Source organism: Condylura cristata, unplaced genomic scaffold, assembly GCF_000260355.1.
Source record: "Condylura cristata isolate star-nosed mole 26May11 unplaced genomic scaffold, ConCri1.0 scaffold00010, whole genome shotgun sequence".
Taxonomy (NCBI): Eukaryota; Metazoa; Chordata; class Mammalia; order Eulipotyphla; family Talpidae; genus Condylura; species Condylura cristata.
The window spans coordinates 29,696,876-29,708,850 of record NW_004567111.1 but is presented as its reverse complement, the minus strand read 5'-3'; the positions used below and the strand labels follow the sequence as shown (position 1 = coordinate 29,708,850).

The 11,975-nt window shown below is 34.9% G+C and overlaps 1 protein-coding gene across 4 annotated transcripts in view; it reads right to left on the bottom strand.

Moving 5' to 3' along the window:
- Window positions 1-11,975, bottom strand: part of DIAPH3 (diaphanous-related formin 3) — a 442,990-nt gene that overhangs the window by 272,450 nt on the left and 158,565 nt on the right. For all 4 annotated transcript variants that reach the window (XM_004680109.2, XM_004680110.2, XM_004680111.2 and 1 more), the window contains 4 exons: window positions 11,684-11,748; window positions 6,846-6,950; window positions 3,395-3,715; window positions 2,278-2,392 (listed from right to left, as the gene is read on the bottom strand). In XM_004680109.2, the coding sequence (XP_004680166.1) occupies window positions 2,278-2,392; window positions 3,395-3,715; window positions 6,846-6,950; window positions 11,684-11,748 (606 nt within the window). The remainder of the gene's footprint in view (window positions 1-2,277; window positions 2,393-3,394; window positions 3,716-6,845; window positions 6,951-11,683; window positions 11,749-11,975) is intronic.

Sequence of the window (11,975 nt, the reverse complement as noted above, 5' to 3'; positions counted from 1 at the left end):
ATGAATAATATTCACTTTGTAAACATTGTTTACCACAGAGAAACAGGTTCCTAATACTGTTACTATATAAGAAACAGTGACACCATTTCTCTAAGTAAATCCACTGCTCTCCACTTATCTGATTCCATGGTCCTTCACTCCAACTTATGATGCAAACTAATGACGAAAACACCCAGTAACCAATGCCTATAACTTCCTCTTGCTCACTATCGCATGAACATAGTATCCCAGCTTTATACTGCACAATAAATAAATGGTGAGCTTTCATTCTGATTTCTGCAGAAATTACAAAATCAATTCAAACAAAATAAGCTTCCGAATCTTAGGGAACAGACAAATATCATCACTGGTGCCTCATCAGCCATAGAGATGACAAGGCATGACCAGTCCATTCCACCCGCAATCTAAGCCTTCCAGACATTCTCCTCTTGCTTTCATGTCAGACAATTCCTGTATCTATATAAAATACTGTCTTTCTGAAAGTACAATGAATTCTCCCTTTCAATAAAATACTTAAATACTAGAAAAAAACAGTTAAGACCCTTCAAATAACATTTTCTGGAAATTGTGCTTGAAAATTCAGACCAGGCCCTCCCTGGTGGTGCAGTGGGTTAAAGCACTGCACTAAGAAGCTTAAGCCACTTCCTCATGAGTTCAATTCCCGCCTGCCCCGGAGGAGACCACATGGTGTGGCAGACCTCTCCTGACCCGCCCGCTGCTCCCCTCAGCAGTGTACTTCGTCGATCTGCCTGTTCTGCTCCCCACTCTTGTCTCTGGTGAATCCTCTCACCCTCCACATCTCTGGCCTGTCGCCCAGTTCTGTATGAATAAATAAATAAATCTTTAAAAAAAGAAAAAAGAAAATCCAGACCAAAAAAAAATAGTCACCTTCACAACTTGTCTCCTGTGACACTGCCCATGGTTACAACCTTGGGCTTTTCCCCTCACTTCTGTTCACAATGAAAGTATCATTCACTGTCACAAAAGAGAAAGCATTATGTGAGCTGAAACAGAAGAACCTGTAGACTTGTGCCAAATTTTCTAAGTTAAATGAAAAGAGAGTCCAGGAAAAGTGGATAGCATTTTAAAAGGACTAGAAGCATGGAATATATAGAAAACAATAATTTCTTCACCTTTTATGTAGTAGTAGACTGAGCAAATGAATTGGTTTCTTTTTTTTTTTTACCCCATCCAACCTTGAAGCTCAAGTCTAAAGTTAGATGACTTAAGAAATTTTTTTAAAGGTACAATTATTTCATTTAGGGCTAACACTACAGCTAAATTAAAGACATGCTAACAAGTTTCCCTTTTGAGCCTCATTAATTAAGAAAGTAATCAGAGTAAAGAGAAAAAAAGAGTAACTGGATGGCACTATCACTTAAATAGCTTTTCGGTATCACCATTTGCACAACTGGAAAGGCAAAAGGAAAAGCAATCAATTCCCGATTATGAAATCTGAAATTCTGAAGTGTTTTACATATAAATACACATTTTAACTGCCATATATCTCCCTTGATTGCCTGAAGAACACACTAATCTTATTCAGAGAAAATTCTGATTCTACATAATCAAAAGGTAAAATTAAGATCTGCTTACTTCACAAGTTTTCCTAGGAAAAACCTGCTGAGAAAATTCCCCATTTCCAGTGAAAATGTGGCATTTTCACTGCACTGGTCAAGATTAATGTGGTTCTAAAATATGTCTTACATCTTTGTATTTACCATAAATTCTAAAAGACGACAGTAATCTACCTTTTAGAGTTCCTAAACACAACTCATTTTTAGAAAGATTTACTAATTATAATTGCATTTTAGACAAACATTTTAAAAGAAAAGCAAATAAAATTTTGGGGATTTGCTTACCACCCGTGGCTGCTCTGATATGCAAGTTAATTCACATGTACTTTAGGTCACACCCTCTGTAGTATTTTCTGTGCCATGTAACTCATACTAACTTAATTATGTTATAGTCATGAATATTAAATGTTGGTTAAATATTTTTCATTAACTACTGAAATTCATACCAAAATAATCTATGAAAATAGTGTCCATTATGAAAGTTCAATTTAGAACTTTAAAAACAGAAAACTAAACAGCTCTGTATTGTTTGCATTTTTAAATTGTTCCTTTGATACTCTATGAATAATATTCACTTTGTAAACATTGTTTACCCATTTCATGGTAAAAATGCCATGGATAGGACACTCATGCTTTCTAAAGATCAGTGCATAAAAGATGGCAATTTAAAATACTAAAATTAACAAGATGTTAAACTTACCTTTTTGTTGGCAACAAAATACATTCTCGAGTTTACAAAGTAAATCCACATTTTCATACTTATTTTCATTTGCTTTTATCCAGAAACAGCTTTCAGTCATTTCATGGGGTCTAATCTGCAATCAGATAGGACATATATAAGTAGATCGATGTTTCCTGGGTGCCAGTCTCATTACTATGTACAGACCCAGTATCCCACAACTGCCAGCAGATGCCTGTGTGGTTCTTGTAGAACCACAAATGTGTTTAATGAAACAGAAGCTTTGCAAGAAGTAACATTTTACCACAGGGGGAGAAAAAAAAAACTTTCCCAATCAAATAGTGGCAGAAGTGAAGCTGAATGAAACAAAGTTTGTGACCTCTCAATTATATTTCTGTATCTTTAACAACGCGCCTTTGAACTGACTTCACGCGCAAGATACATTACACAGCACTTGCCAAGATTATATGAGCATTAAAACAATTTTATTCTCAATTCACAACTCCTGTGCCCTGACTAAGTATCAACATCTGCGGCCCTCCCTGGTAGCCCAACAGGTTAAAGAACAGCACTAGAGGCTAGCTGCAGCAGCATCAGCAAGAGTTCAATCCCCCACGGGGACGCTAACCCACAGGGGGCAGCAGATCTCTCCTGACCCGCCCACTACTCTGGCTCAGCTGTGTATTTCATCCATCTGCCTGTTCCCTCCCTACTCTGTCTCTGGTGAATACTCTCACCACCCCTGCACCTCTAGCCTATCCCCCAGTTCTGTGTGCACAAATAAATATATAAAATAATAAAAAATAAATGTCAACTTCTGACAACTAGTAAAGTTTTCCCATATAAAACATCCTTAGAACATGAACATCTTTGTACATTAATAAACATTTTGGAGGGTTCGATAGTAATAATGTGAATTACCGATTTAATTGTAAACCAAATCCCATTTGCAGCAATTAACACTGACTGCCACCAAGGTTATAAACAGAAAACATTAGTCAATAGCAAAGGATCTGCCTTGCTCTTATTTAAAAAAAAAAGTCTTTATTTAACGTCACTTTGACTAGGGTTCACTTTGAAAAAATATAGAAGTACATTTTAATCTAGATAGTATTATGTTTTCCACTATTTGTTTTACCTTTAACCAATTCAGTCTCCTCATATTGGTCTCAGGTTTAAATTCTTTCTTTGGTTTTAACCCAAATGGCAGGGTTGGTGGAGGAGGAGACTTCCCTCCACTGAGAATTCCCAGGGGAGGTGCAGGAGGCACAGGACCACCAAATGGCAGGGACATTCCTGGAAGTAAAGGAGGTGGCGGTGGTGGCGGCGGAGGTGGAGGCGGCGGTGGCACATCTGAGCAAGAGGGCAGTGATGTAGAAGGGAGAAGTGCTGCAGGGCTGGTTCCAGTGTTGGGTAACTGAGGCAAAGAGGTAACCGTGTCAGCTGGCAAGACGCCAAACTGGAGGGGAAAAATACAGCACACAACTAAGAACACTGTACAAATCATGTAAAGGATACTTTTCTCAAAAGTAAATTATCACTTGAAACCAAAACCACTGAATTTCAGCAGTTTTACCTAACACATAATTACATTTTTTTGACAAAGTAAGAAAAGCTTTTATTTTCATAAATATGTGATTGCCAGAAATAGTATTCCCCAGTTGAAGGCAATTTATGGAATTCCAGGGAAACAGGTATGGAACTGGTTTAAAAAAAAAAAAAATCTCAAGTCACATTGAACAGAATGATGTGGCTTTGTTACATAGTTTTGCTTAAAGACAAAGTTTCCTAGAACTCACAAAGACATTGACAGTTCTCAGTGAATGTTCCAGGAGATGTGAAAATCAGTACTTTCTAGATGACAGCTGAAGTCATGGGAACACATAATGTCACTCAGAGTGTGTAGGATGAGGAACAGTTTATATATAGAATTCTATAGAATTCACACAATAAATCAGTAAAAAGAAGTAAGATTCAGATCAAGAGATCTAAACAGTATAGCCAAACATGTTTTAGTCCTTGAGAAAAATACCAAAACTTCTTAGTTGGACCTACCAGACAAGTCATGAGGCAGTCACCTGAATTCATCTTTGAAGTGACTTGTATATACACATATGCCAACTTCATACCAATCTCAGTGCACTTGTACAGTTGTTCCTTCTACCTAGAATATCCCCTGTAAATGGTCCCACATTTCCTTCAAATGACCACATGCTACTGGTCTTTTTTCAGTTTGAGGTTAACTGTCCACTCTTCAGGACAGCCTATTAGGATCACTCATCTGGCATGCATAGCACCTTGTCCTTCCCATTCATAGCTCTTAGGTAAGTACGAAATGATTATTTAAAGAATCATTAATATTTAATTCTTTCAAATTGATCATTAGCTCCCAGAGAGCACTGATTAAGTCTGTGTAACTACTCTTTCCGCAGCATGTGAGGTAGTATCTGACAATTGACAGCCATTGAAGAAATATTTATAGGATAAATGAATTAAAGACAAGATACAGGGAAGCACAAGATAAAATAGTATGAATATAAATATAAAAAACTATCTACAGTCAGTTGACTAAAAGATAAAAGTGGAAAAGAGCCAAATGTGCCCACTGTTCACTTTTGTGCTTATGCGCCCATATCATAGTATTTCTTAGAAACATTTTCATAACCAGAGAAAATCTGTAATGTGACTATTTCTTAAAGTTACTAACTTCAATGCTAACCTACGTGTGTGTGTGTGTGTGTGTGTGTGTAAAGTGGTGAATATTTTAATAAACACTGAATCATTTTAAAAGTTTTAAAGCTGTTCTGGAAAGCATATCACTTAAAAAAAATCAACATCTGCAATCAGCACCCCAAAAAAAGTCTTATAAAGAAAGATAAGACCACAAATCAAGGAACAGGCCTTATCAAAAACATTAAGTATAAAGTAGAATTGTTAAGTTCTATACTAGGTCTCTGTGATCCTGGATAGCTTGAATGTTAAGGATGTATGTATACTGCACTGACTGAATGTAGGTGTATTACACATTATGCAGTGTACAATTAAATATTAATGTCTTAAAAGGTATGACTGAATTTTTGCTCTGCAATAGTTCAATCTATTTTCATGAGGCCAGATGTTATCACTATTTTGCTCAACATAATATCTCCAAATACCCAAAAGTAACTGTCAGTAAATGACTAAAAGGATAAAACCATGGATAATAAAACCTATTCATAACTTCCATAATTAGCAAGTCTTTGGTTGAAAAGAACTATGTTAAGACAGTGAATACATTTCAAGAGAAGTACAGTCAAATCCTAACAAAGAATTTGGTAGCTGTTCTTCATAAATAAATATAGTGGCCAATATTATGTCTATAATTCCAGGCTTTCCTTTCATAACTATAAGCACAGGTGATCATTATCTACAATGTAAAATGACAGATTCTCTGATTTAATCTGTTTCAAAATGCAAACTCATTCCCACCTTAAAGAAAAACCACATGCAGTGATAATGTATTTAAAGGTGGTGATATGATTCTCTAGAAGCTGGAATTTTTCCAGGGCAGATTTACATAATTCTGCAACTAGGAGAAATTAGAAAAGTCTCTAACATTTATTAATCCAGTAGAAAAAAAAATTGTCATAAATTTATTCCAGTCATCGCTATAGCTCAATCTAACAAATAAAAGGTAATCAAATGCTCTTTTAATATGAAATATAATGAACCATGTGGAAAAGTGAAAAATCTCAGTAACTCGTTTACTGAAGTCTTGCAGCACTAAAAAAATTCACTGACTAAAAACAAAACTGTCTACTAAGTACTTAAAAGAAAGTAAAATTCCCAGTGACACAGGCAATAGATATATCAATATAGAAAATAGTATACCTGAAATTATTTCAACCTAACCATAAAATTAGCATGTAAGAAAACAGCAAAACTATACTTACTGTTCAACATCCTGTATGTAAATGTACAAGAAAAAATTTAGCTATGAATACTCTACCTCCTTACTTTCACCCATTTAAAAAATGCAGATGATGTAGTTCTTGCTATCTAAATGCTTTATGTATGGAGGGTATATGTGAGCTATCTGCTTCATAATCCAGATTGGCTCTCGTTTTTGTCATGTTTTAAATCTGTTTACTTTTGGAAATTGAAAAATTATCAGAAAATGTTCTCATTCAGCTAGAGGTTATCTTTCACTGCAAGGTACCCATAGGCTGAAGGTTTTGAAAAATAAATAGCTTGAGCAATAATTTCCTCTAGTGGGATAAAGATCAGTAGTGAATGACAAATCTAAGAGTAAAAGAGTTTTTTATCCTTTATGTTTAATTTCTTCAGAAACATGTGGCATTAGGAATAAGACCCAAATATAAGGAAGCAGATTAATTAGCAAATGTTTAGCCATTCTTAAAAATGCAAATAGAGTAATAAGTGGGAAAATAATTTTAAAACAAACATACCGTAGAAATATAGATAAACAATACTATGAAAACATTCACGTGAAATTAAAGTTTAAACACTTTGGTGCTATGAAGATATGACCTTTGTTCTCCTGGTGAGCTTTCAATACCAGAATTCAGTCCAGATAGATGGTATTTTACCTGAGATTTAAAGGCTTGTAACTCTGCTTGAAGCTCATTAATCTTTGCCTCTTTTTTCTGCAACTGAGCCTGCGTTTCTTGGTGGTCGGTAAACTCTTTTTCAAACTGCAGAGAGAAAAAAACGAACACAAGAGAGCAAAAGATGAAAATGAAAGCACTATTCTTCATATAGAAATATGACTCTAATGATCTGTCATCAGAACATAAACTTTTTATAAAAGGAGTGGTAGATTTTTGCTAAGTCACCCACAGCCTTTCTGTAGGTCCCTCCAGGTCCCAACAAATCATTCATTTGCAAGAGTGCAGACAAAGCCAAAGATGGAGTCTGTGACCTTCTTCTCTTAGCAGACCAAACTCACCCATAGTTATCTGCAACCCTGACATTTTTCTTAAAAGTTCCTAAATATCATTGTGACTTTGTGTAAAAATAATAGGAAGCAAAGGATTGTACTCAATTCCCTGATCTCTAGGTGCAAAGTCTTATACTTGAAAATTTTATAAAATTTATCAATAAGATTTAAAAGTATTCCATTTTACTATTTTCATTATTAGTAACAGCTCCATTTTTTAAGTCATCACAATTTTTTTTTGTTTTTTTTTTACATCATGAGATTTAAGAATCCTGACTTAGGCCCAAACCTTCAATAAATTAAGGATTAAGTGAGCTTTAGTTATCATTAAGTTAATGATAATTTAAGTTTTCACAGAGGGAGGAAGGCAAACAAACTTGGCCAAATACAATGACTTTTTAACTATACATAGACACTCATCACAAGTTCCCATCATGTAGGCAAACTATTTCATTTTGCTATCATCATGACTGAAAACCTCTAACTGGTGAATTTCATGAGAATTGTCTAAAAATCAAGTGTAAATATTTGATACTCTTAAGAAATAAGATTTTTTTTTCAATGTAAATACTTTACAAATGCTGCCTTGAGACTTTAAAATACAGTTAAAGCTCAATTAGGAAATAATGATAATTCAGAGCACAACAGTAGACAAAAAGCTCATATTTTTATAAATCTTATTTTGCCCTTAACACACACAGGTAAGTTAACTAGCCTCTCATCACATGCTCATTAGTAAAAATTGTGAGAAGAAAAGGCCAGATTTTCTCTCTTCAAAACCCAAGGTATTGAAATGAAACCAGACCACCTTTTTCTGTAATTAATGTTTAAATCCTGCTCAAGAAAAAAAAAAAAAACTGAAACACTATTTTAAGAGATTTTAAAAACACTACCAAATTGAGCAAGAGGTCCAGATTTTCCATAAAACTGCTCACACATACAAAGTCTCACCCATATTTTAGAGTGTCTAAAGTATAACAATCTTGTATTAAACACACACACCAAAAAAAAAAAAACTATAATAAGAAATATGATAAGTCCCATTTACAAATTTATGATATGATAAGTCCCATTTACAAAGATAACAGAAGCTACAAAGTAAACATCATACAAATGCCCTTCACTTCACCAAACCACACCAAAATTAAAACTCACTCAATACAACTTCAGATTTCATCTCTCGTATTATGTATTTTCCATTAGAAAACACTCCTTTGGTTTGATTGCTAACTCCTTACAGCTCCTACCGACTGTTCCTGGGTTCCTGTTCCTCAATCCAGCCACCCTTTAATGTTGGAACCCCACAGGTAACTGTCTTCTTTCTTCACCCCTCTACCTGTGTCTCGTTCCACATTTCTTGCAAATGATACAAACCAGTCATATGTTTCAATCACCATTCATAATTAATGGCTTCCAGATATGTCACCAGCTCTACTTCTCATCTGAATCCCAGACCGCAGTCTATGTACTCTGACAGATTAGTGAACATTTTCACACACAGGCACGCACACACACACACAATTTTCAAAGCCAAAATTGTCCTTCCCCTCCCCACACACATACCATAAATGTTGGCTTTAATATTTTCTTTTTAAAAGGACAGCTCAAAGAAATGTCTCTTTTGATCTTAAACCATCAGAGGCTTCATAATAAACTAGGCAGTCAGGCTACTTCATAATAAAATAGCCATTAGTATCTAACCACTTCCCTCCACATACCAGGATCTGGCTCCAAATTATCTATCTCCCACTATATAGTAAATATCTAATAGCATATCTACCACGTTTTGCACAGTGGGTAAGTATTGAAGATACCGATTTAAGCAGAATACACACTGCTTTTAATAAGCATAGTGTTTGCTGATGACGGAATCTAACAAGCCAAAGGTTATGAAATTCACCAAAAATAAACAAAGTAGAGTGATTTGGGGGGGACGTTTGAGTTTGAGTCAAGTTTGAGGATACTGAATCATTTCAAATAGACGGACAAACACAGTATGTAGAAAAATGAGAAGTTGTCCCCCATTGCTGGCACAAAGGATGGTAAGAGAACCAACAGAATGGGATGAAGCTGGAGTAGTGCAAGGGAACGAAATATTTGAAAGGAATTTTGCAGCAAGTCAAAACTTTTACTTTTTTGCCTAAAAACTTTACAGTGCTATTAGTATATTATAATAAGAAAATACCATGATCCAATTTGCACTTTGGAAAATACAACTAGCAACAGAATAGAACTGAGAATAGGCATGGAAATAAATAAGGGGTTACTTATCCAAGCAAGAACTGAAGGCACTCCCCTGGTGGCCCAGGGTTAAATCTCAGCTCTGTCACCACTGAAGCCTGGTTCAATCCCCAGCCAGGGAGCTGACCCATATGGCACAACAGACCTCTCCTGTCTCACCCACTGCTTCCCCTCAGCAGTGTATTTCAGTAGCTCTGCCTGTTCAGCTCCCCACAGTCTGTCTCTGTCGAATCCTCACCCCCAACTCCCTGTATCTTTGGCTTATACCCCAGTTCCTTTATGTTATATTAAATTTAAAAAAAGAAAGAATTGAAGGCCCCTTTAAATGAGGTATGACACAGATTCCTGGGAAAGAAATGAAGCAAAAAAATAATTTAAGAATTTAAAAAAAGCTAGTTTCCAAGCTGGAACCCAAGTACTAGAATATGCAGATAATAAGGTATTTTAAGGATAAGAAAGATGAATTTGTCTTTGAATGTGTTAAGGTTAATATTCCTGTAAGAAATTAAAAGTAAACGTTCACAGGCCTCCACCTCAGTTATCTCAGCTCATTGCCTCACACTGACCCAACAGGGTTGTCCTGTTCACTAGTATGTCTTTGGGTAACCTGATACTAGGTGAGGATTCCTATAGGCATATATATCATATAGTGTTTTCCCACCATAACAATTGCTACACTAATGTAAAAATAACAGAACTTGTCACCTTTTCAACAACTTCATTTGTTGAAAGTTCACTAACAGTGAGAACCTTTTCTATTTTATTCACCACCTTTACCAAAGCTTTACATTTATACATAAAGACAATAAATATTTGTTGAATGAAGTGATGAGCGAATCCTGTCAAATCTTCCTTTATATGTTCAGTAACTATATCAATACTATATTTTAAAGCTCTCTAATCTCATAGCATCAAAAACCTTTGAGAAGACATTTTCTCTGTTCTGTGTTTTGGAGCTCAGTGTTACTGCTTGTTAACCAGGAATGTACAAATTCTTCTTAGAGAAGTTAGATATTCACCTTATCAGTGATCCTATATCATAGACCTTTGAATAAAACTGAAGGAAAAAAGAGTGTTGAGGGGAACAAAATGAAACTATTAAAACAACCAATCATAATTAGCATACTGTAAGAGAACTTGTTAACTTACACATATTGAAAGGACCTGTGTTATTTACCAAAGTAGTAACTTTCCGTATCTTCTTCCCTATAAAAGGGTTGGAAAAATATAAACTTTGCTTTAGCATTTTTGTAATACCTATAGTCAAATCACAGTAGCCTTGGGGATAAAATGAATCTCCATTAAGGATATACTTTATAAAAACTGGTATGATAGCCTTCTCCAAAAAGAGATACTAGAGCTTACAAAATTACACGCAAAAATGTCAAAAACACAGTTAAGGTTGAGGCTCTGCTTAATTTCATTCCCTAGGGTAAATGTATTAGTGTATCTCTACAAGGATGTTGATAATTCAATATTCTCTATGTACTTTTTGACATTTCAGGTCTTCATTTTTCAAATTTATGCACCAAAATAAAGAATGTGTCTAGCAACTATGATAGCTTCCTGCCTAAAGCAAAGTATTTACATGTGTCCTTATAAAGCTATCAAAAAGAAGTTCTTGCTGATATATACAAAATGGCATGGCAATAGAAATCATTTATGCAGCAAACAATATTTTCTGAATGTACCTAAGAGATATAACTTTGACCTGAAAGAAGACAACTAACCTTGAGCAAAGTCCTCTTTGAGTTTAAACTTGCAATTTTCAATCAGTGTGTTAAGAAAGTTACTGTTTAACACCACTCATCTATACACCAGTTCTGTATGCATAAATAAATCTTTAAATAATACTACTAATAATATCTTTCAATTTCACATAGGTTAGAGCTGTTCTAATTGCAAGGATAAATGTATAAAGTGAATGAAAAATCCATCATGAAGTTTACTTTAGGGAGAGAACTAGAGAACACATTCATACACACACATAAACTATGTAGTATGTCAGGCTGATAAAACTGAACAGAAGCAGAACAAGTAAGAACAAAAGAGAGTCAGGGCTGGGAGTAAGGAATTAACAGTTTTAAATACAATTTTCTGGGATGTCCTCATCGAAGGATGGTATTTGTGAAAATAGCTGAAAGTAGCAGAGAATAAAGTGGATTATGACAAGCAAAGTCCCTGAGGAAGAAAAATATCTGTGGTGATTCCCTACATGCTATTGCAATGCTAGTCAGTACTACTTACTTTATTGTAAAATTCCGATGCTTTCTCTTCAAACTCTTCTAGTTTCACTTGATCAATGCAAGTATCTAAAATTGCAATAACAAGAAAATTAACATTGCAATAATACTTCATCATGCTTGCAAATTTAGTTAACAAAAATATCATTGAAAAGAAGTACTAGTAATAAATTAAGAATGAAGGAGAAAACATATTGGAATGGAGGAAGTTTTTTTTCTAAACATGATAGTAAGAGGAAAGGAAAGGCAAACCCAAGTATACTTTTAAGCTTCTATGAGGAGTAAGTGGAAAGTAG